Here is a 23,643-nt window from a genome sequence, read left to right on the forward strand (position 1 = left end):
GGCTACCGTCGGTCGGAGCGCCGGGCTGCGGGAGCGAGCGCACTGGAGGCACGGCAGCCAGCCGGTAAGGGCCGCCCGCCCCCCGCCCCGGCCCGGCCCCGCGCCCCTCGGACACCGAGCCAGCGCCAGGGGCCGGAGGCCGCCCTTGCCCTGCCGCGTCCCTGTTCCCCAGCCCAGGGCTGCTGTGCTGCCCTGCSCGCCTGCTGTCGGTGTCACGATCCGCTCCCAGGTCCCGTGGTCCCGTCCTTGCCCCGAGAGCCCCGTCTGCCCTCCGCCTACCGGCGGAGAGCGGGCGGGGAGCTCAGATGTGTGACCTGGGCCGCGGAGAGGCCTCTGGCATAGCCCAGAGCCTGTGTCTGACACCCGGTGTCCGAGGTCARTGCTTTCCTCCTAGACCTTCGGGTTTTTTCACCATCCCAAGGGATACTGCTGTAGTGCAGACMAGCACACTTGAGACATGTGTGCACTGCCATCTGAGCAGTGCCGTGCAAGGAGCAACAGCTTCTGAAACTGCGCAGAGCACAAGAAGTTACTTTATATACCATGGGAGCTGTCATGGAGGAATGTGCTGAGAGCCCTGCCCTGCAACAACCCCACCTTGCACACACCAGTGATTAGCTGAGATTAGCTGAGTGTCTCTGTGCCTTCCGTAATCGGGGTTTATAATAAGCACATGGGAGAACAGCCTGGCTGTACGGTGTTGGGGAGCTGCGGAAGGAGGGTGTCAGAACGGTGCAAACGGAAGGGGCAGTACAGAGATTTTAAATCGACGCTGGGATGTGGAAACTGTAGGGACAGTTTGTGTCTTAGCCATTGTGTCATGGCTGAGGGTTATTTTTCAGGTCTTAGGGTGGCTACTTGTCACCCGAGTGACCTTGGACAAATCTTTTTTATTCTGCCCAACTTCCACTTTCAGCTAAATTGGGGGAGGTCAACTTATCAGGTCATTTGTTGCAGTGCTGGAAGTCCAGTATTAGCAGGAATTTTTCAAARAGGAATGGTTGGGTGTCCAGTGGCAGGAGGAGGACTGGGAAAGTCAGTGGGAGGCGATTTCTGATTGACAGTATTTGGGTGGTGCAAGAGAGAGGCCTCACTAGGGTGCTATCAGGAATAATTACCGTGACAGCTCTGAGGGTAAATTAGTTCATAAAATAACCACGGTCTTTCGTAATGTACTGTGAAACCGTAAGTATTTCAGGTTAGCAAAGGTGAGGAATTTTTGCCTCTGACAGCATTGTTTGCCTGGTCTGTTGTGATTTGGGAATTTTCACTCTTTAGTTGCTTGCTCTCCATTTCTCAGTGSTGAGGAGTGCTCTGACCTGTCAGGTTTTGGTTTATAGGCAGTTATCCTTGAAGGTCTGTGCAGGAAGCCAATGCYAAGGAAAGCTGTGGGGAAATGCTGGTTTCTGTCATTCCACTCCCTTTGGAGCTGAGATTCATTAATGTATTAGATCAGTAGTTGGATATATGTCTGTAGAAGAAGGGTGAGGAATTATCATGATGAATTAATTAGAGGTCCTGAGAAAAGCATGAGCTTTCTTGGAAGTATTAGCTGCTCTTTTGAGAGATGACAGCAGGTGGCAACCTCTCCCTAAAAGTTCTGTTKTGGAAGAGTTCAGTACTTGGGGATTTTTCTCAGACAGCCACAAGAGTTTGCTAAAGAAGGGCTTTTTCAAGCTTTAAGGATTGCGAGTCCTCTTCTGGATACAGACATGCACAGTGTATGGAAAGATCACTTCTCTATGAGTGAGACTCAAATCAGGTTTTTTTTTCCCCTTCCAAAGTCCAAGCTCAATGATTTAACTGGGAGATGCTGCTGCATCTCAGCAGAACCTCAGCTGGAGTGAGCTGAACTGCTCCCAAGTTCTKAAGAGATGGTGTGATATTGTGATCCTTTGGCTTCTTCCATATATGTAGGCCTTCTCTAGTCTGTTGGAACCACAGCTAGTTTGCCTTTAGGGCCAGGGACACAGTGAACCTGTTCAATACCATGATCCAGCACTTCTACAGTTGCACTGTTGACACTGAGCCACTCTAAATGGAGTGTTGTTTGCTTTCCTCTGTCTGGATGGGTTACYATGACCAAGAAACTTTACCTTCACATTCTGTCCTGACTTAAATTTGTGAAAAAAGAACAGTAGTGATGCAGTAATTGACTTTCTTATGTAAAATGCTCTGTTGACAAGAAAAGCCAAACGATCAATATTGTTCTGCACAATTTTTGCAGCTTATCTTTGTTTGCACATTAAATGCAAATTATTTCAGCCATGCAGTCMGTCCAGCACAGATGTAAGGAGGGGGAGCTTGTACCATTCACCCTACTAAGTTTGTGATAGTTGCACTCTACCCTGATTCCTTACCGGTTAATTTCCTATAGGGAAGAGGTCTCTTGGCCATTGTCTACTAAGGTCACAGGGAAGTTGCCCTCTCAAAACCAAGAAGCGATGAGGCCTGAGTGTACAGCCAGCTGTTATAACTGATGGATTGTAATCGGAGGAGCAAGAGGCAAGGAAAGACTGGTAAGGAATATACCAGCTGTCCTGCCCCCCACATCAGCTGAGTCAKGTAGAGCCTTGTGCAATAGACTGTTGCTAGCAGATTCACCTGACTTCCACGGATAYTTTCATTCCCCTCTGCTAATGAAGAGAGGAGACCTGGACAGGGTTCCTGCAGTGGTATGAGAGACATGAGTAGGTGCTGGAACATCTTGACAGATGGACTGCAATGAGAATGCAGTAGACCCCTGATGAGTACCCCACAAAGCATGCACTGGAAAATTGGAAAGTTTCGAGATTTGTTACGGTGATGAGGAGATGATCTTTCCACCTCTGTTCCTTCCTAGGTGGCATAAAGAAATAGTTGCACTTTTTTAATTGTACAAGAGTTCTGTTCAGATTCTGTTGGGCCTTAACTAAGCTGGGGTAAGCTTATTGAGAGAATAGCAGTTGGCAGTTTGAGCTTTGGGAGACACTGCTGCAGGCTAATGCTAAAAAGCRTGAAATAGGTTCTAATCAATCAGCAGATCCCAATAGTGCTGGGAGAGAGAGAGGATGTCCTTCTGATTGGTGAGGGAGAAGAAACCCTAAAAAAGGTGTAGAATTATTAGCTGGAAGGTCCAAGCCCAAGCAGTAATGCTGATCAAAATTCCCCCTTCTGTGGACCTCAGGAGGCCATAGTTTCTTATAAGCTACAAGACAATGGAAAGCTTTTCCAAAACTGGGTTGTTTTTTTAGGGCTGTTTGTTCTGGGGGTTTCTTTTTGTTGGTTTGGCCAGRTAGTGGGTGACCACAGCAAGTTACATTTATGAAGGACAACTTTTGCACTGGCCTGAGTAAAGCCAGACTGTGAAGCACTGAGACTTGTAGCCCTGCATCTGAACAGAGGGCCATGTGATGCAGACTGTGGTTTGYACAAACAGTGTCAAGTAACCAGGAGAGGTTAATCACAGTAAGCTGACAAGATGCAGAGGGTTTTGCTGTGCTGCCTGCTGACAGTTTTACTTTATTCAGCATGATACCCTCTGAGTGCATAGTTAACAGTTCTGTTTATCTGGAATTTAAAGACTGCATGCAGTGCATCCAAGCCCGAAAGGTTTAGGAACTGCTCATGAGAGTGACTCTGCTGGCCTGTGCATGCTATATCCACACATCATTTATGATGCTTAGAAGGCCTGTTTGTGGTCAGYGATGGAGAGGTGCTGGGTGCTTTCTCCTCAGCAAGAATGGGATCCCACCCAGAGCAATAATTTGTATAATTATTTTATTTATTTGTATTGTATTTAATTGTACTTATATTCAGTTTTGCAGYCTTCCAGCTGCCTGCTGTCGATGTTTGATTTTCAGTTAACCTGCTACATTATTGCCCAACTAATCTCTCTCCAGAGACATGGGGAAATTTTGTTCCCCTTTTACAGGTGTCAGTTGATCTATCTTGAGTAAATAAAAAGAATTGCTATCAGTGCTGAGATTGAAATCCACTAGTTACTTGTGGATTACTACTCTCACCTTCTACTATTTGCAGACTTAAAGGGAAAGTCGAATGATATTTTACTTTTACATTTCGGAGGAGCAAGAGCAAAGTACATTAACTGAATTGGCACATGATAGTATTGCACTTTGTTTTCTGTTGCCACGTCACTTTTCTGCTTGGAATTTAGCTTGCTGTGRGATTCCTTCTGCTGCCTTTTTGCTTATGTGTATACTGATATTAGCTTGTTCAGAGAGAGCAACTAGTGCTAGAGCAAAATRCGTTTGTATAAATTAATATCCAGCTCATTTAAAGCAGCTGGACTGAAGACTTGAGTATGTTGTTTAATTTAGATCCCCTTCCTTTTTCTCTAACTCTCCTGTAAYTGGGTCATCTGAAAAACAGACCTATATATGAAAAAAAATCTGGTGTCAGACAGTGGGATTGTGGGGGATGKTTTTGAATTAATTCTTAAATATTCTGCTTATTGCAGTAAAACTCTATTTTCTACCTCAGGAAGTAGCAATTGACTTCACTCTGTTGAGAGCAATGTGTTCTCATCTTGCTAAGGGGAATATTTTGTTTCTGATATGAATATTTTTCATGTCAACTTTATCTCTCTGTTCTAAATTCTGTGTGAAATTTCTTTCAGAGTCTAGAAGATGAAGCTAAAAGAAATTGAGCGAACAGCTGTGCAGGCATGGAGTCCGGCAAACAACCACCCCATTTATCTAGCAACAGGTAAAGTTCTTCACAATTTGTGAATATTAGAGTATACATCACAGAGAAATTTTATGTAGAGTTCTATGGGTTTTAGCTTTCAACAGTTTCCACCTTAATAGTGTATGGCAAACTTACAAGCAATATACCAGAAACCTTRCAGCTTTTAAGGTTTTTTAAAGTAGCTRGGAAGAATTACTTCTATGCCCAACTTTGACATTTTAAAGGTGAGTGCTTTTTCAAAGGCTTAATACATGATTTTCTGATTTCTAATTTCTAATTAAGCCTGTATGGACTCCAGCAACTGCTTGCTATTCTGCATTAGATACAGGGAGGCGGGACAGGGGTGAAGTTAATTCAAGACATGTTCATTTAAGGTCGCTTTTACTTGTCTGACTTCAGTCATTATCATGTGGCTTGGCAGTCAAATACTATAAACCTCTTCTCCCTAAAGTTGCCTGTTTTGGTTAACATTCCATTTTCAGTACTTTTGCAAAACTTGAAGTTTTGTTTTGATTTCATTAATCACTATTCTTGTAGTAATTTTACTTACTGAGGCAGAAAGTCAGCCTGTTCACTGAGTTGGCAGCAGGCAGGTTTATTGTCTGTGTGGAGCTGCCAGCCCTGGTGGTTTTGTTGGGTTTGCATGGTAATGCTTTGGTAGCTGGGCTGGCTTCTGTAAGAAGCTGTTAGAGACTCCTGCTGTGCCAGCTGGAGCCAATGCTGGAGCTTCCAGATGGACCCACTGCTGTCCAAAGCTGAGCCTCACAAGAGAGGAGTGAGAATATGTGAGAGAAACAATTCTGCAGTCACCAAGGTCCATGCAGAAGAATGGGCTGGCGGTGCTTCAGGTGCCAAAGGTTCTCTACCAGCCCATGGTGGAGACTTTAGTGAGGCAGACTGTCACCCCCACAGCCCATGGAGGTCCATKGTGGAACAGATATCCAGCTGTAAYATACCTTTCTGGAGCCGGTGGATGCCAAAGGATGCTGTGGCCCTGTGGAAGGCCCATGCTGAAACAGGCTCCTGATAGGACCTGTGGCCCAGTGGAGAGAGGAGCTGGCACTGGAACGGGTTTGCTGGCTGGACTGTGGGGGACTGAGGCTGGAGCAATCTGTTCTGAAAGACCATCCCGTGGAGGGACCCACATTGGAGCAGTTCATGAAGAACTGCAGCCTCTGGGGAGGATTTGCCCCGAGAACAAGGCCAGAGTTTTGGTTGAACCAAAGGTCTTGGCTTCAGTTTGCTTCAAATTAGAAGCTGTATATTTTCATAATTTGTACTGCTTTTAATAGTCCTTTGGGCACTTTCCATGCTGTAAGCATTGCCATGGTGACTGGGGGACTGTTTGCCTGCCAGTGTCCCACTAGGCAATGCTACATTAACTTTAAGCTTTTATTCTGTAAGAATAGGGACAAAGAAAGAAGCCATCAATTTGTGACTGCTAGCTGTTTGTAGGTTGTTGAGGTATGTTTAGTTGGTTAAGGTTGAAGAACTTAAGCTATAGAGTAGGCTTAGAAGTTTGATTAACACCGGTCATGGTTGAGGAGACGGATGCAGAAATACTTGGGATCATGATTGTAGCTGGATTTCATAATGTGGTGGCATTTGTAATTTAGAGAAGAGCTTAGTGTCAGAAGCCATAGTTGCTGCGAGAGGCTACATTAATTATATCTCTCCCAAGAGAGAAAGTTATCTGTGCAGCAATAACCTTGGTKCCCAGAATGTCTTGAAGAACTTCTAATTGCTTTCCAAATCTTTGTCATAATTGTTGATTCTTTTTTCTGAGATGTTCAGACATGTCCTGTTTTGAACAGTCACAACACCAAAGTTGTGTTGCCTCTGAAGAATAGGCTTTCAGAGCCTTGCTGTTTTTATATCTTGACTTTTGATAAAGATGCCCYCTTGTACTTTTGCTAGGAACATCTGCCCAGCAACTGGATGCATCCTTCAGTACAAATGCCACCTTGGAAATATTTGAAGTTGACTTCAGGGATCCCTCCCTGGACATGAAGCAGAAAGGAGCACTTCCTGCCTCAAACAGGTACTAGAGGCTCATACTGATGTATCCACCAATGAAACTGAAAAGGGTTTTCTGGTGCAAGAAAGGAGAAGAGGAGATAATGTTTATGGCACATAAAGTGATCTTTTGAATCTGTTGACCTCTGTCTTCAAAAATTGTGCATTTTTGTTGATACAGGTCCTGTGTGATAAAAAAGTAGAGCAGTTGGACCATTAAAGAAATCTGAAATTACTTGTATGGTAGTCAGTCAGTAGAGACATTGTGTATAATGTGAATTTGCTGGGGCTGGCAATTTGTACTTAAGAGACCACAGAGAGAGTGAAACTTAGCTTCCAGCTTTTTAAGACAAGGTGATTTCTTAGGCRCATCAGAGTGGGTAACATTTGTACCCAGTGTAAAATACAGCCTTTATTTCTAAGTAGCAGATTTTAAAGAGTGTAAACATTTTTTCAGGTAACAGCTCTGGAAACGAAATGAAAGCACATAGACCTCTAATCTAATTTTCAGTAAAGTGTAGGCTAGAGGATTTCACCCACCAACTCCCATGTGAGGTTGTAAAAACTTTAAACAAACAACAGAACAGCCAAAAAAAATATAGTCAAGTGCTACCTTTTCAAGTTCCCTTTAAAAGTCTTTGGAAGGAAGCTTACTTCTTTTTTTGCATGCAAGAGCCACAGTCCTCCTAAAAGGGAGAGGATTATTTAAAGTGCAAACTGGTGAATATGTTTGATAGGTCAAAAYATAGATGTGAGTTTTGTAATGAAAAGGGTGTCTTGATTTCCACCAAACATTGTGGCCTACGCCAGCTTTATTTTCTTTTTTTAGGTTTCATAAGCTGATCTGGGGCAACTTTGGAAATGGGTCTTCAGAGTCCTCTGGAGTGATCATTGGTGGAGGAGATAATGGAGTCCTGACAATGTACAGCGCACACCGCATCTTGACTTCAAAGAGCGACCCTGTCATTGGGCAGGCAGAGAAGCATTCAGGTCCTGTTCGAGCCCTTGACTTCAACCCTTTTCAGGTRTGTAACATTAAGATACCAAAGGCAAGTTAACCTCTGTGTTAGAAAATACATWCCTTTGTGTATAGAGATTTATAAAGCGAAGGAACGATTTTTAACTTGAGGCATGGTAGCTGTGACTCAAGGCTGGTTTGAGACTCATAGTTGGGTTCTGTTCACAGCTTTGCCRCTGAATTCTCCTGTGACCTCCATCTGATCTCTTGCCTCTCTATAAAAACGTAGTATTGTTATATGTTAAACCATTGTCCGTTCAAAATGCGAACTTCTATTTTTTTCATTTGTTCAGTTTAATTCAGTGGGGCTCTGATCACATTTGAAGGGACWGCAACATAAACAAGAAGTGAACAGAACATGGTTCTTGTGGTAGCACAAAGGCAAATCAAAAATTGCCTGCAGTTGGTTGTGAGAAACCTGCATTTTCTCAGAAGAAATGTCCTTGGTGCCAGGGTGCAGGGCAAAGGCTCAGCTGGCCAGAGATGTTGGCTTCCAGGCCTGTGGCCGAATTTCRTCATGATTAACAGCAGCCACCTGCACAAAACAGAAATTTTAAATGGGTCTCTGCTATGCCACAGTGGAAGGCACGGAGGCCAGGGATGTGCTTGGTTTATAAGCCACTTAGTATCTTTATGCTTGCCAGTGACTGTGAAATGTAGCTCTCATTTCTTTTTTGATGATTCTGGGGGTCTTGCTTCCATTTATTTTTAAAAAATCTGTCCTCTTTCCCTGTGAGCAGGAATCTCAGCAAAGCTTTTCCATTTTTTTTTCTGCAGAGTAATCTCTTGGCTTCCGGAGCCAATGATTCTGAAATTTTCATCTGGGACTTGAATAATTTCAGTGTGCCTATGACTCCAGGGACTAAATCACAGGTAAACGAGTTTTCATCTGGGCAATACTCCTGCAGTTTTTATCTCAGTAGGCAGGACAGAAAGATGTGTATGGAGACATCCTAGCCTAGTCAGTCTGTGAAAGGCTTTGATGTCTATCAGGAGAAAGATGAATCAGAAGTGACTGATTGGTTTCATTCTTGGGGGTGGAAGAAGTGTTGTAAAGGGAGGAGAGATAGGCTGACAAGCTCTGGAAGGATGCACTCTGCATGGATGGGTAAGCTCTTTGTGGATTTGAATCAAGTTACTGACCAGTTTATCTTGTGATCCAGCTGGGGCATGTGTGATGGATTAAGAAGGTTTATTGGACCTTCTCTGAGGAATGAATTTATTTCAGGCTTCAGCTGAGGCTTTTCATATCTCATGAAAGTCATATCCCTAGCAGAGCCAGTGAGCCATTAAATGCATCTTGGCTATTGCGCCCAGATAATGTTTCCAGAGTTTGAAGAGGAAGAAGTTTCTGATCTGCTGATGCTTATTATATTATTCAGGGCAATCAACTCCTGAAAGTTGAAAAATCATAGTAAACTCAGCTAAAAGCAGGTCAGGCTTTTCCTCCAGTAAGTCTGTTTGTTTCCTTAACTATCTCCCGCATTGCAGTAGATACAATAACAACATTAGCCATGAAYACTTCATTGTTTTCCATCTCACTGCATTCCTGAAACGTTGCACAAGGTCATCTTTCCATTTAAGTTCATCTGAGAAATTAGGATAGAAGCATAAATGTGTACTCAGCTGCAGTTCTCTCTGGAGTGATTTTTAATACATTTGACCAATGTAGAATCCAATACCTGCTCCTAAACTGCAAAGATACTTTTCCAAGTGACATTCCCACATAGAATTTTACTATACACTGTACACTTTCTGATCCGTGCTGCTGGTATTTCCAGTTAGYTGATCAGCAGCTGAAGAGAGGAATCTATGTATCATCAAATCCCAAATCCCTAATCCCTTAGTTAAACTGGTGACAGACTCCTGTGATTGGTGTTTCTCAGTTTGGGAATAAWGGATGTGTGGCCCTTCCTGTCTTGGCAGCCTCATGAAGACGTCAGTGTGGTGTCCTGGAATCGGCAGGTGCAGCACATCCTGTCCTCTGCTCACCCCAGYGGCAAGGCTGTGGTTTGGGACCTCAGGAAGAATGAGCCCATCATCAAAGTCAGTGACCACAGCAACAGAGTGAGTGGAGAAAAGGCTGTGTTTCTAACTAGCCACGTGTGGCTACAAAGCAGTGACACAGACAGGAGTAGTTTTATTCTAGGAACTGTCAGAACTAGTTCACTTGGAGCTGTAGCATCAAAGCACCTCTTTTTATTTTTTGCCTGATGAAATGGGAAAACAAGAGCCCTTACTGTTCTTAAAATTCAGGCACTCTTCCATTCAGTTTCTATGTTCACAACTCATTTATGAGAATCCTCCCAGCTTTCTTCCTAGGTCAGCTTTGACTTCTGTGTGATTAGATGGGTTTTTTTTGCTGTGYAGAGAAGGTAGAAATACTTGCTGCCTGGAGCAAGACATTGCTAGACTTGGTTAATGTCAAGCATTTTAGGCAAGTTCAGTACAGAATGACATGGCTCTGGGCCATTTGTGCTATTGCCAGCTTGCTCTGCTGAATTTTMAGCCTGTGCTATTTTTGTCCCTAGATGCATTGCTCAGGAATGGCCTGGCATCCAGAAGTTGCAACCCAGCTAGTCCTTTCCTCTGAGGATGACCGTTTGCCAGTGATCCAAATATGGGACTTGCGCTTTGCTACCTCTCCTCTGAGCCAGCTGGAAGGGCACACGAGGTGGGGACTTGCATCTTTGTTGCATATTTTCAAGGCAGACATCTGGGAGACTGGACTTTGGGGAGCTGTGATTTTCTCCTGGGCCTGCTTTCATTCCCAGTGGAATCTGGTTGAAGGTGGAGATGAGAACTAGTATTTCAGAGCCCAAATGCTGGTGCATGGTGCTTTCTTAGTGACTGGGTATCAGAGTGGACTGTACTGTACAGGAAATGTGTCTGATTTCYTTCTGATCGATTTTAGGGGAGTTCTCTCAGTTTCTTGGTGCCAGGCTGAYCCTGAACTGCTGTTGAGTAGTGCCAAAGACAACAGAATCTTGTGCTGGAACCCAASTATGGGGGAGGTACGTAACCACAGCTACCAGTACACATGGTCTGCTTTGTAGAGTTGTGTGTGTCCTTCCCTGTATCCTTGTGGAGTGGCAGTGTAATTCCCCCAAGCATATCTTCTTCACTCTTTCTGTCTGGAGTCAGTGAATGTTGTCCACATCCAGACTGAAATCAAGAGAGACAGGCAGAGGTTTTCACTGATACGTATATTTGTCCAGAGATCACAGAGGGAAGAAAACTTTAACTAAAATTTAGTTTCAGCTATTTACAATTTTCTTGCTRTTCTCACACATTAGTGTTCTCTGTTTCAACATATTTATTATTTTTTCTTTTGCTAGAGTAGTAAGCTTTTTTGGGAGGAAATTTGAAGGAAAGCAAGGASTATTTGTTAGGGTCACTGAGAAGGGAGCAATGTAGTGAAATAATGTGTGTAAACTTTATTCATAGTAAAATGGTTTCACATGTACGTGCTTATCTAGTTATGTATCTCAGAATTACCATATTTGGAATTTTTAGGTATCACCTGAATTAAAATGGGGCTGTTTAAATTTTTTTATGCACACTCTTTTCATTCAGTGCTGAGTTCCTGGATAAAACTGAACTTTGGGCAATGCAGTTGATCTTGATGATAGCATGGGGAAAGTGCTCTCACAATACTAAACAAAGTCCAGCTGGGAGCCCCAGGCTAGAATCATTTCATAGCACAATATCACTCAGCTGACCACTTTTGCCTTGGAGGCAAGGAAAAAAATTAATCAGTTTTCCTAAAATGCCTGAAATGCTGCTGGTTGTAGTTTCATGGGATTTGATGTTCACTTTTGGGATTTGATGTCCAGATTTCTGGTGGTTAGAAGACAATCAGTCTCTGAAATGTTCCTGATGTCTAATTTTTACAGAATTATTTTCACTGTCATTTAGTGGAAAAGTTACAAAAGAAAAGGTTAGTGGGGCTGACTTGTCTTTGTGCATGCTGCTGTAGATTTGCAGAGTCCAAATTCAAATTGGATTTTCATGTATAAACTGTTGTTAGGGGGCTTTTTRACTTGATACCAATAAACAGAAAACTTTCAGGTGAAAAAGAAAATTGGGAAGATTTGTAACATTAAGAATTAATGTAGTTGTACAGAATGACTGCTGTCTTAAGTTTGAGGGAAGTATTGGTTTCTTTGGGTTTGGGGGATGTTTGGGTTTTTGGGATTTGTTTGTTAGTTTTTCTGTTTGGTAATCTAGATTTTAATATAAGCAAATCATATTAATTTGCTTATACCTGGAACAGAAAACACAGATCACATTCCCACAGAAAACAAAGTTGTGATTGTCCATGCTTTTTCCTGTAAACCATAAATGAAATATCTTCATTTTGCAACCTAGAGGTTTAAAGTCAAGGCTGTGTTAGTGAATTGCCCTACATCAGTGTCTGGAACATGAATTGAACTTTGGGTTTTTAAGTGCTGAACCATAAACTTGTTGTCTGCAGTGTCCTTCATAGTTCATATGCAGCTATTACAGCCATCTCTTGTTCTATTTTTTTTTCTTTAGGATCTTTGTTTTCCTTATCACATTTGTTACTCTACACTATGCTTCCTGTTTATGTATTCTTGCTCATGACAGCTTCTTGCCTCTTGACTTGTGTTATTGTCAAGGTGTCTCTCCCTTGGTTAACAGCAAATATGACAATGCTATAGTACTCTGATACAGTAGTACTTAGCAGAGCAAAAGTGACTTCTTGCTTTTGGATTTTGTTTACAGTCGTAATCCAGTTTTATGGGAGTTTTCTGTGGCTTTCAGCTGTTTGGACTCAGTATGCTATAATTTGGTTGCAAATGCACCCTTCAGGAAGGAAAAATAAGAGATTTGTATGCAAWGGTGACACGCTTACTGTGAGCAAGTAATTTGGGGAAAACAGGAGTCTGTTGGTGTTGTGCTTCTATCGTCTCTTTTTCTATGATAGGTGGTTTATGAGCTGCCCATTCGGAGTCAGTGGTGCTTTGATGTCCAGTGGTGTCCTAGGAATCCTTCAGTCTTCTCTGCTGCCACTTTTGATGGGTGGATCAACATTTACTCTGTAATGGGTGGGAATTTAGAAGCTCAGCAGAAGACGCAGGCTGACAAGGTAAAGTCCTGTGACCATGTTACACCTTGACAGACTGGCAGTTTCTCCTCTGGCTGCTCAGAGTGGTAGAAGCAAATGTGTGTAACAATGTGATTTTCAAGCAATGCAGTCAGTCCCCCGCACCAGGACCTATGGCTGTATGGTGTGGGAACCCAAAATTACCTGTATGGGGGTTTAGTAATCCCACCAAATGCCAAAGGGGGTCCACATTGCCTCTAACGAAGTATGTAAAGAGAACCAAGGTCAAGCACGTTGTGGTGTTAAGATATGTTTTATTGTTATCTCTGTTAGACTGAAAACAAAGCATATGTTAGATCAGCAAGCTTTTCTTGTCATTAGGTTAAAATTAAATACATTGATTCTAATTTATAGGATATTTTATTCTTCATTAGAAAATAATTTTATTAAGTAGCTTATAAACCACTATTAGCAATTTTCCTCAAGTCTATTGACTACAACTTGGAGCATGTTATTATTCTTGATACTGAAATGTATTACTTAGCCAATGAATAGATGAGCAAACTCTGAACAGATTAAATGTCACTACTGTCTAAAATTTTAGTTTTAATCTGGTGTCTAGTCTTTTAATTCCCTCCCTCTGTCCCAGCCAACAAATGCCTTACAATACAGGTTTTAAGAGAATACGTATGAGCTGGCTTAAATGTTATTTATGTAGTCATTTACAGCTGACTGAATTCAGTTTCATAGGATTTGCAGGAGACAGAAAATACTTTATCAAGCAACAGCTGCAGGAGATTAAGGATTTATTTAACCCATGGAGAATTTTCTTTCTCTGCATTCTTCATGTGCATGTGCCACACTTCCACTGTTCAAAATTGGGGAGCACTAATGTTGAATAATTCCTGGATAAATTGAATAGCACAAGCAGAAGGAGATAATGACAGTTATGGTGGCAGGGAGTTTGTGACCAGAGGTATCTCTGTTAGGAATTCAACAGTCTCAGGACAGAAACTCTGTTGCAGACCTGGTTGTGTATATTTATTTAAGGTTTAGGGTGTTTGATCTGTTGGATATAGGCTGTTTTTAAGAAATGTTCTTTCTTTGAAATTGGCTTCCCCTGAAGAAAGATAAAACATTGCCTGTGACTCTWAGGATTGGCAAGTTTAGCTTGATCAGCCTGATGTTGTTCTGTTTTGGGTATGCTGGTTAGCTGAATTTTAAAGCTGCTCCCTATGGTCCAGTCAAACATGAACAGGGCTATCTTTAGAAAACAAGCAAATTCTATCTAAAAATGAAAAGTGCTTGTGAACAGCATTGTATGTTCACTGCCTCCCTAAATGTCAGAAATCTGGCTCAGGGGCCACTTTTGMCTCTCTCTTGTCTAGACAAGAAAGTTTTATTTCATCAGTCTCATCTAAGCTATAAAACCTCGAGACAGTCCTTGAAACTAACCCATTTGAAAGACTCCAGCAATAAAAAGGAAGTCAGAATTCCTTTGTGAGAAAAACAAGAAATAAGTTGGACAACTTTTGACCATATGTTGTCATTATCTTGCATAAAACAAGTAATTTTGCAACTTGTATATTTTAACTGGGTGCTAGGCCTAGAAATGATTGTTAGGAAATTTGTATCTTGCTGAGGAAAAACTGCTTGATAATCTCTTAGGGTGAAACGTTCTTGAGAAATGATTTCTGGAACTGTTTTGAAAAGTCATTTTCTCTTGCATATGGGCTAGGTGGTATTCCAGAAAGAGGGGCTGTACTAGCCTCATTCTTCATCAGTGTGGAGAGTAACTAATTTCTAAGCAATAGTTTTTGTGCTTACTCCGTACAGAGAGGAATTAATTATATCTTCTTCCTAYTTCCATCTGATTCTAGATCTCTTCCTCCTTCAACAACCTGGATCCCTTTGGCACAGGACAGAGCCTTCCTCCTCTGCAGGTGCCAGAGCAAGTAACTCAAACCACCTTGATTCCACCACTAAAAAAGCCACCCAAGTGGATTCGCAGACCTGTGGGGGTTTCATTTGCAGTAAGTGAATTGAGCATCTTAGCTGAAAATGCAGTAGTTGTCTTGCCTTGTGACAGAATCCTTTTCTTTCACTGRAGAAACCTGTATCTCCCTGTTGCTAGTTGTTTTAATGCCTGTTTAAGGTGCATTGTTGTGTCCCATGAAGTGAAGTTKGTTTACATTCAGGTATATTTTCAACAAGAAAAAGTCCTGTAGCAGAGAATGGGAGATTATAAGTAGGAATTAACAAATCTAAGAAAAATYCATAAAAGCTGTCCTTGTAGGGTGAATGCATTCCCATTCTCCTCTGTCTGTCTCCTTCCTGTGCAGGCATTTAATTTTCTTCATATCTTTGCTCCTAAATTGGAAGGCTGAATTGTTTTTTTAGTCTGTGCTTGACTTGTTCTCTGTCTGTCTAGTATCTTCTCTTCACCGGATAGTTTTTATCACTGCAGTCTGCCTCTTTATGTAACAAAGGAACTAACAGTTCCAAATGGTACATTTCCCTCTGTGCCTCTCTGGCACTTGCAATTGGCTAGGCCTGATTGGATATGCAYAAGTGTCAAGTTTGTCAGTGTTCAGCTGAAGGGCTCATAATGTTAACTCCCGCAATGTTCATACAATCCATGAAGTCCTGGGTTCCTTGTGATCACTGCTGGAGCTTGGGTCTGCTGTGCTAAAGGAAGAGCTAAGTGAGTTGCTTTTACCTTTGTTTATAAGAATACTTACTATGTCTCCCTCTGTCATCCTCAGTTTGGAGGAAAACTGATCACCTTTGGTCTTACCAAAGCTCCTGGACAGCAAATGCAGCAGGCTTACCCACACCAGGTGTTCATCAGTCAAGTCACTACTGAAACTGAATTCCTACTCCGATCCAAAGAACTGCAGATGGCCTTGCAGTCAGGGAACCTCCTTGATTACTGCCAGGGCAAGATCCAGACAGCCAAGCTGCCGTTTGATGAGAACCTTTGGAACTTCTTGAAGGTAGGATGGCTACCTGTGGTGAAATACAAAGATCAGCTCTTTTATGGTCCTGAGGTGGAATATGGTCAGCTGTAACTATGTCAAACGAAAAACCTATGATTCATATTTTTTGTCTTTTTAATATCCTTTGGGACTCAGGTGAATTTGGAGCAGGAGTCCAGGACTAAACTTCTCAAGCTGCTTGGCTACAGTAAAGAGGATCTGCAAAAAAAGGTAAGRGGTATTTCCAGTAGGGAGAAACTTWTACAGGATTAAAGCTGCTGCAGGAGAGTTGTAGAGTCCCTACTGGAACTGAGCAAGTGATCTCATAGCACACAAAAGACCAAACTAAGAAATTTCAGYTGGGAGTCACCTGAAACATACCCCATTAAAAAGCAAATGCAAGCCCTTGTGAGGGTGTAACTGTAGCTGTCCTGAATCAAACCAAAGTGGACTTGAGCCAAATTATTTTGCTTTCAGTTGTTGGTGCATTGGGAAGTGTTTAAAACAGTKCGGTTGTGAGAGCTTCTTTTAGCATTGAGCTCTCTGCATCTCAGGGGATTCCTCAGCCAGGAAGAAGGTGCCAGGGGGAGACAGTCCTGACTGATGGATAGTGCTCTGCAAAGGATAAATAGCTGCTGATAGGCAGCCAGCCAGGAATAGGCTGAGGTGGAAGTTCTCAAACAGGTGAAAGAGCTGGGGGAATTGTGTCTAGGACTTGCCAGTCTTAGGGTATTTTTACTGTCCAGGTGCTTACTTTGGTAGGGACTTCACWTCATGCGTGTGTGTTACTTTTCTAGATTGCCTCATGTTTGAGTAACAGGATCCCAGACAAACAGCCCCTTCCTGAGGCAGATGGTACAAATACTGCACCAGATCAGGTATGTTCTGTACATCTTGTCACCCTGGGAGAGCAGAGAAAGGCAGAATGAACTGGAAGGTCTAATTCAAACTACAACTGGTTGGGCTTAATGCCTGCATTGCAGAGTGCAGCTCACAGGCCTGTGACACCCTCCCAGGGTCAGACTAAAGGAACATAACTGTCCCTTCTGGCTGTAAAACTAATCAGTGAACAATGAGGAAGGACTCCTGGCTTTTATTCCTGCAACAAGGCTTGCTTCACCTGTGTTGATTTCTTCACTGGCACAATTAACCTCACCACATCTTAACTTCATGGTACATTGCTGGATTTCCTCTGTGAAGCTTCTGCTAGGGTATTTATTTCCTTTTGATCTCTATCCTCTGAAATGTATTTTCCCATAATTTTGGGATGTCCATCTTCAGATGCCTTCCAAGACTTGGTTCAGTGTAAAGATTTCTCCTCTGAGGTATSTAAAACTTATATCCTCTGATTAGTAATCTTCTTCATAAGCCTCAAACACTGGCTCAGATATTCTAGGAATAGCAATTATATCCTGCATTTCAGTAGAGCACCAGGCATGGCTGTGATCCAACCTGTTATTTACAGATTTTACTTGTTGGTTTTGTCCCTGTTCCATCCAAAATAGTTGAGCTTGCTCARGGGCTGACAGATGAGTTGATGAATGCTGCCCAGCAGTGCTGTTGGCAGTGCATGTCTTGCACYATCAATCTCCTAAGCTTTGTCAGTTGCAGCATTGCTCTTGTTGCTGCCCTCATGTGCAGATAGATAGCACAGTGACAGAAGTTTCCAAATTGAAATTAGASTTGTATGAGCATGCACAACCAAATGGAGAGCAGCCCCATCCCACCCTAATCCACTAAACTGTTTTGGGTAGGATCTGTGTGTGCAGTGAATTAAATAACCTTTTGCACTCTTTGCACAGCTTTTGATGAATTCCAGCGATGATGTAGCTGCTGTTTCTTCCTCTTCAGCCTTTTTTGATAACCTCATCCCACAGAATATGAGCACATTGGAGATTCCTGTCACGGAAGGTATGTTACAAAGAATATTATTTCTGCTCTCTTAGGAAAAGGGGAGAGGAAGGAAACCAAAAAAATTAAGGGAGACGAGGAAGAATCTAGTTCACTYCAGCAGACAGATACTTTCAAAACACATGACCCCTTCAAGCATCATGCAACATACCTCATTAAGCAGAGAAATACTTCTCCCARATAAGAGACCCATTGAAAATATGGAAGAATCTCCTAGATGATGGAAGACTTGGAGTCAAGTCAGTGGGCTTTATTATGTTTCCAAATTTTCTTTTAGCTGGGCTTCCATATGTCATTGCTTTTTACTGCCTGCTCTTTAAAATAAGCATCATCAATGCATCTGAGTGATGTCCCTTTGGGTTGACTCTGCTTCCCACCTCTACAGATACAGATGGCCTCATCAGCCAAGCCCTTTTGTTGGGGAATTTTGAGGGTGCAGTGGAGCTGTGCATGCGAGCAGAGCGCTTTGCTGATGCCATCATCTTAGCTATAGCTGGTGGGGAGAACCTCCTAAAGGAAACCCAGAAGCGCTATTTTGCCAAGCAGAAAACAAATCTCTCCCTGGTAAGTGATGCTTTTGTGCACACACTGAGCAGTTGTGCACTGTCTTGGCAGATGTTTCTCTGAATATATGTGGAAATGCTTTTTCCATAATGCAGGAAATAGAATATCAGCAAAAACCTGCACATCTCCTAGTGACATGACGTTTACTTTCATATCTTGGTAGTTTTATGACAACTTTATRTTGTCTACATAGAGTGTCTGTGTTCTCTGTTCCTTTTTTTTTTTTAAATGGTTTTTGTCTCAACCCCTCATGCTTGTAACCTGTGGTGCATACTGCCCCTTTACAGCTCAACTACAAGGTTCCTAGCTTATTAATTTGCAAATGGGGAAGTGTAACAGAGGTTGGGATATCTTAATGCTGTTCCCAGTCATTGATCCCAGCTGCTCTGAAAGAAGATATATGTTAGATCTTTAATCTAGTCTAGTGTGGCTGTTTCCATATTCTCTCAAGTGCTTTGTTGGGTTTTTTTTTACTTTCCTTAGAGGCATCAGGTTCCATTTACTGTTAACATAGGGATGCTGAGATTGTTGGATCTTAATGTACAGTGAGRTAGTCGTTGCACAGTGGAAGTGTGCTTGAAAGTGAGCTGTTGCTTAGGCTGTCAGCTTATCGTTGTCTTCAGTGACTGACAGGTCTTCTGCTTCCCTTACAGCTGCTTTCCTCCATTGTGCAGCAGAACTGGCAAGATATTGTTTGCACGTGTGATCTACAGAGCTGGAAGGAGGCGCTGGCCATCTTGTTAACATACTCAAAGCATGAAGACTATACTCAGCTCTGTGGTATGCTGTGTACTATGTTTTGGTACAATTTACCTTGCAGGGGATACTTCTGGACTGCTTGCAGAAAGAAACAGATAGAGTTAAGAAAGGAAAGCACTTCTAATGTGTTAGAGCTACCTGGAACTGAAGTAATTGTGGACTGTTGAATTAGGAGAATGATAGATGCACAGTGTGGCTGAGAATCATGGTGTACAGTTACATATAGGGATATTTCCTGTGACCTCTAGGAGCAGCATGGAAAAAACCTGGATATATGCTGTCACTAGGCTGAGACATGAAGYGGGTGATTTTTATTCCGTAGAGAAAGGTATTTGCTTTACAGTAAAAGGTCCAGTGAGCTGCAATCCATCTAAAACAAGTTTGAGCACCCTACTATTGCCTGGAGATTCCCACACCTCTTTTGGAAATTAAACAAAAAATGTGTTGGATTATTTTTCACTGAATTCATCTGTCCTTTTTTTATATGTTTGGGCAGACGTATGAAAACTGGTGGATGTATAAAAAGTACTTTTTTTTCAACCAAGTTGTCTTTGTGATTCCTTCCATCCTTTGAGATGCCCATTTCTCTTTTCTCCAGCAGTAATGGAATGGAGCTGGTGRAGGGTCTAGGTCTCAAATCATATGAGGAGTAGCTGAGGGAGCTGGGTTGTTCAGCCTGGAGAAAAGGAGGTTTGGAGTACAACTACCCAAAAGGAGGTTGTATTTCTCCAAAACAGCCAGTGATAGAACAAGAAGAAACAGTCTGAAGTTGCACCAGGGAAGGGGAAGTTTAAACTGGGCATTAGGAAATCTGCCTACACTCAAAGGGTTGTCAGGCATYGGAACAGGCTGCCCRGRGAAGTGGTGGAGTCACCRTTCCTGGAGTTATTGTTCTATGATTCTGATTAGGTGCAGATCCAAAGCATTGTGGTTAACCAGCTCTTCAGAAGGGGAGTGTGTTAAATGTTGGCTGCATTTTTTCCTCTCTAGACATGCTGGGCACCCGCCTGGAGTCAGAGGGAGATGTAGCCCTGTGCAATGATGCCTGCCTCTGCTATATCTCATCAGGCAATGTGGAGAGGTTGGTGGAATGCTGGGTAAAAAACCATGAGACTTCGTCACCTCTTGCCCTACAGGTAAACGTGCTGTAGTGTTGGTTTGACTCCTCTTTAGGCCAGTCTGATAGCCTTTAACTATTTGCATTATCCCATCAGAGTATGTGGCTTCCAGCAGACAGTGGAGACCTGTTTGTATTCACCAAGGTATCTCCTTCAACCGTGGATTACAGGCCTACTTCAAAAGGAGGCTTGCACTCTTAATCATTCAGGATTTACATGTTTACTTTGCATATAAATCCAGCCATGGACATAAGTTACATGTCCCTGCCTCTCTTGCATACTGATGTCATCTCTGAGCTTTCTTTTAGTCAGGGAAATTTGAGCTGTACTTGTTTTCTTACTAGTAGTAGCCTGGGAGTACATTTGCTGCTGTTCTTGTGTATAACTTAATGGTCCAGTTACATGGCTGTACCTTCAGAATACCCTTAGCAAAATCTGGACCTTTTTATTCCCATTGCAAGAAGAATAATCACATGTGGGAAGTCACTTCTTGCAAATGAATAAGTGCTTCTAAGTCAGTGTTGTTACCTACCTCTCTTCACACCTATTGATTRTTTCACAGAATCACAGAATTGAAAGGGACCCATAAGGATCATCGAGTCCAACTCTTAAGTGAATGGCCTTTATGGGGATTGAATCCACAACCTTGGTGTTACCAGCACCATGCTCTGACCAAYGGAGYTAATCTCAGTAACCTTTTACTTAAACCAGTTCTGGTTAAGTCACTAACCCCTGTTGTCTGTCACTCGCWAGAATGAGCTAGACAAGTCTTCTGTTTGTGTATCTGCAGACAATGTCCTCTGCTGCAGAATTCCCTGGTTTTGTAACCCCACTAGTGACTAAAAACAACAAAAAGAGCACTCCTGGTTGTTTTTGAAACTGGCCTCCTCCCAGTTGCCAGATACCAGCATGTATCATTGTGCAGCTGTAAACACTATGATTTCTAGGAGTTGTAGTTTTGAGTAACTAAAAACCTTCTGGCCTCTTGTCGGCAGTAGTAATTTTTTCTAGGGAATTTCTCTTGGTATGGTTTTAAACCTTCCTCTTCCAAGCTGATAGCTTGTAACACTAGTAGCTTCCTAGTAAAAAAGATCATGGTTGGAATGTTCTTGTGGCTTCTGATTTTCTTTTTTTCCCTTACTATTAAAGTAGCAGTGTCATGGTTCCTGTTTTTCTTTAAGTGCACGTGAGGAAATGGTCATCGGTGACAGTATTTGCTGAAGAGTGGAGTAACTTCTGTCCACACTGGATCCAATCTCAGCTGAAAGTGGGAAGAGCCATCTGGTGTTGTCTCAGCATGAGATGGAGCAGTAAAGCTTGTCAGATTCTGAATAGTCTTATTTCTTCCTTCCCCCTGGCTTATTCAGGATCTTATAGAGAAGGTGATGGTGCTGAGCAGGTCCATTGAGATGCTCCGAGGCATAGCTGGACCAGCACCAGGCCCTGTCTTGGCAGAAAGGATCACCCAATATGCCAATCTCCTGGCATCACAAGGATGCTTGGCAGCTGCAATGAATTACCTACCCAGCAGCTCTAAAGAGGTGAGTGAGCAGCAAGTTRTTGTGGGAAAGAGGAGGGGGAAAATGGTACTTTGTATGAGATCAGCTGGCCTTTTGACATGCATCAGGACTTAAGGTTTCACCTTAGTTATGCYAACTTGAGAATAGTGGGGGAGGGGAGAGAGGAAAGGTGTTCCAGGATATGTTTTTTGTCTTCATTTGCATTTTCTTTGTAATGCCTTTGATTCAGGGAAAATGAAAGGAGTCATAGAGTTGTAAAATGGTTTATGGAGAACAATATTGGGAAGCTCTCCAGGGAATCTGCCTCTTTTCCTGAAWCTAGCTGGTAGAGGAAAGGAATGGGGAAGTTGTGCTGGCAGTTTGAAACAAGTCCATCTAGTGCCTAAATGTGGATAGGGGTTGGGGAGGGAATACTTTAAAGACTGGAGAAAAGATCAGTGAGATTTCATATGCCTTGGAGAATGGCAGATGATGTCCCAGATTGTCAGCATTTGTTCAGGTTTTTTTCCTGGTGGCTTTTGGGTACATGGTTCATTTTGCAGTTTGGTTCATAGTGCTTTAGGTCAGGGTCTACTTTAAATGCCTCCCAGAATTTTCCACCTGGGGCTCTCAAGGTGCTTTTTCTAAAGCATAGTTTGTTTCAGCTCCTGATTGAACAGCTCCGAGATCGGCTCTTCCATGCTCAAGGAGACAACGTGGGTAATCAGCAGCCCCCTCCTTTTCCCTACACTCGTGTCAATGTAGGGGTCAATAAACCCCCAGCACTCAAGGGTGGTTCCACCCTTCAAGGACCAGCGCACAAAACAGGTCCCAGACATCCAGAGAAGGTAGGCCTTAAACTCAGGTGTTCATGGCTTGGGAAGAGGGAGGAGGGCTGCTGGGTTGTGGAAGGCATATGAAGTAATATGAGATTACATAAATTGCAGACACTGAGGAGCTCCTCAGTGATTTCATTCCCTGGAGCAAACACAAGCTCTGTGATAATCCAAAAATAAGTGGGACAGGACAAAGCCCTGTCCTACATGCAGTCCCTGGGGGAGAATGTTACAAGTGTAAYGATCCACTGAGGTCTCAAATCTTAGGGTGAAAGGGGCTGTGGACGCTTTCCTACACTCATCTTAGTAAGATTAGTATGACTTCGTCTCAGTTCTTCCACAAGTAGACTGTTTGCGAAGTGTTACTTCCAACCTCTATTATTCCATTATCATTCCTTCGTTATTTCCTCTGGTTGTGCTTCCAGAAAGTCACTGTATGGGAACTTGGTCCTGAGGACTAATCCTTCTGAGAGCTGGAGAACACTCTGAAGAGTGTGGTGCTCATCTTGYTGAGCAAGTTACTTGTTGGGAAATGCCTTTGATTCACTGCATGCAGGGCACCAACAACAGCAGCAATTTCTCTTGCCTGAGAAGTGACAGGGATAGAAATTGCATCTGCTTGTATGCATATGCATATGACTCTGTTGGCCATTTGCAAGTTCTTTGTTTTTTAATTGCAGCCCAGCTATCAGTCATCATTTGCCCCTTCAGCGCCACCTCAGCCTTCAGTGCCTTCCCTGTTCACACCTCAGCCAGTGCCAGCGATGTCTGTGACRCCTCACCACGTTGCCCCTCCCCAGCCCAGCACAGGTCCACAAGCAAGTGTCTATTCCACGGGGCACCCATACCCACAGTACAACCTGGGCTTGAATCCAGCAACTGTCTCAGGGCCAGGTAAGCATTGACTGAYTGTGTCCATTTTCTAGGTTTTCTGAGACTAAAGCCTTGAACGTGGGTGGCTGCTTTACATTCTTCCTCACAGGCTTGTTGTACTGACAAAGTCTGAGAGGCTTCTCAGTGCTTCTGACATATCTAGTTGTAGTAACTGTTGCTGCATGTGCACTGACCTTAAGCATATACAGGGATGGGGAAGCCAAAGCTGGCTTGGTGGCAGTTTGACTGATGTAGCATGGGCTGGGAGGACATGGATATTAAAGGGTATGGATTGAAGAGGAGGGACTTGC

General features: G+C 42.9%; 1 protein-coding gene across 4 annotated transcripts in view; it reads left to right on the plus strand.

Moving 5' to 3' along the window:
* Positions 1 to 23,643, plus strand: part of SEC31B (SEC31 homolog B, COPII coat complex component) — a 33,228-nt gene continuing 9,585 nt past the window's right edge. The window contains exons 1-20 of one of the 4 annotated variants that reach the window (XM_057375127.1): positions 1 to 64; positions 4,619 to 4,707; positions 6,607 to 6,730; positions 7,535 to 7,730; positions 8,501 to 8,596; positions 9,650 to 9,790; positions 10,255 to 10,397; positions 10,638 to 10,737; positions 12,675 to 12,836; positions 14,675 to 14,827; positions 15,560 to 15,790; positions 15,929 to 16,003; positions 16,570 to 16,650; positions 17,575 to 17,683; positions 18,069 to 18,247; positions 18,901 to 19,027; positions 19,997 to 20,142; positions 21,492 to 21,665; positions 22,289 to 22,471; positions 23,140 to 23,353. In XM_057375127.1, coding sequence (XP_057231110.1) covers positions 4,629 to 4,707; positions 6,607 to 6,730; positions 7,535 to 7,730; positions 8,501 to 8,596; positions 9,650 to 9,790; positions 10,255 to 10,397; positions 10,638 to 10,737; positions 12,675 to 12,836; positions 14,675 to 14,827; positions 15,560 to 15,790; positions 15,929 to 16,003; positions 16,570 to 16,650; positions 17,575 to 17,683; positions 18,069 to 18,247; positions 18,901 to 19,027; positions 19,997 to 20,142; positions 21,492 to 21,665; positions 22,289 to 22,471; positions 23,140 to 23,353 — 2,713 coding nt within the window. In that variant the 5' untranslated portion in view covers positions 1 to 64; positions 4,619 to 4,628. Of the gene's footprint in view, positions 65 to 87; positions 376 to 2,377; positions 2,520 to 4,618; positions 4,708 to 6,606; positions 6,731 to 7,534; positions 7,731 to 8,500; positions 8,597 to 9,649; positions 9,791 to 10,254; positions 10,398 to 10,637; positions 10,738 to 12,674; positions 12,837 to 14,674; positions 14,828 to 15,559; positions 15,791 to 15,928; positions 16,004 to 16,569; positions 16,651 to 17,574; positions 17,684 to 18,068; positions 18,248 to 18,900; positions 19,028 to 19,996; positions 20,143 to 21,491; positions 21,666 to 22,288; positions 22,472 to 23,139; positions 23,354 to 23,643 lie in introns of those variants that run through there. The other 3 variants (XM_057375126.1, XM_057375129.1, XM_057375128.1) reach the window with 3 other exon arrangements.

Source organism: Malurus melanocephalus, unplaced genomic scaffold (assembly GCF_030028575.1).
Source record: "Malurus melanocephalus ecotype Western Australia unplaced genomic scaffold, MMel_1.1 scaffold_240, whole genome shotgun sequence".
Lineage (NCBI taxonomy): Eukaryota > Metazoa > Chordata > Aves > Passeriformes > Maluridae > Malurus > Malurus melanocephalus.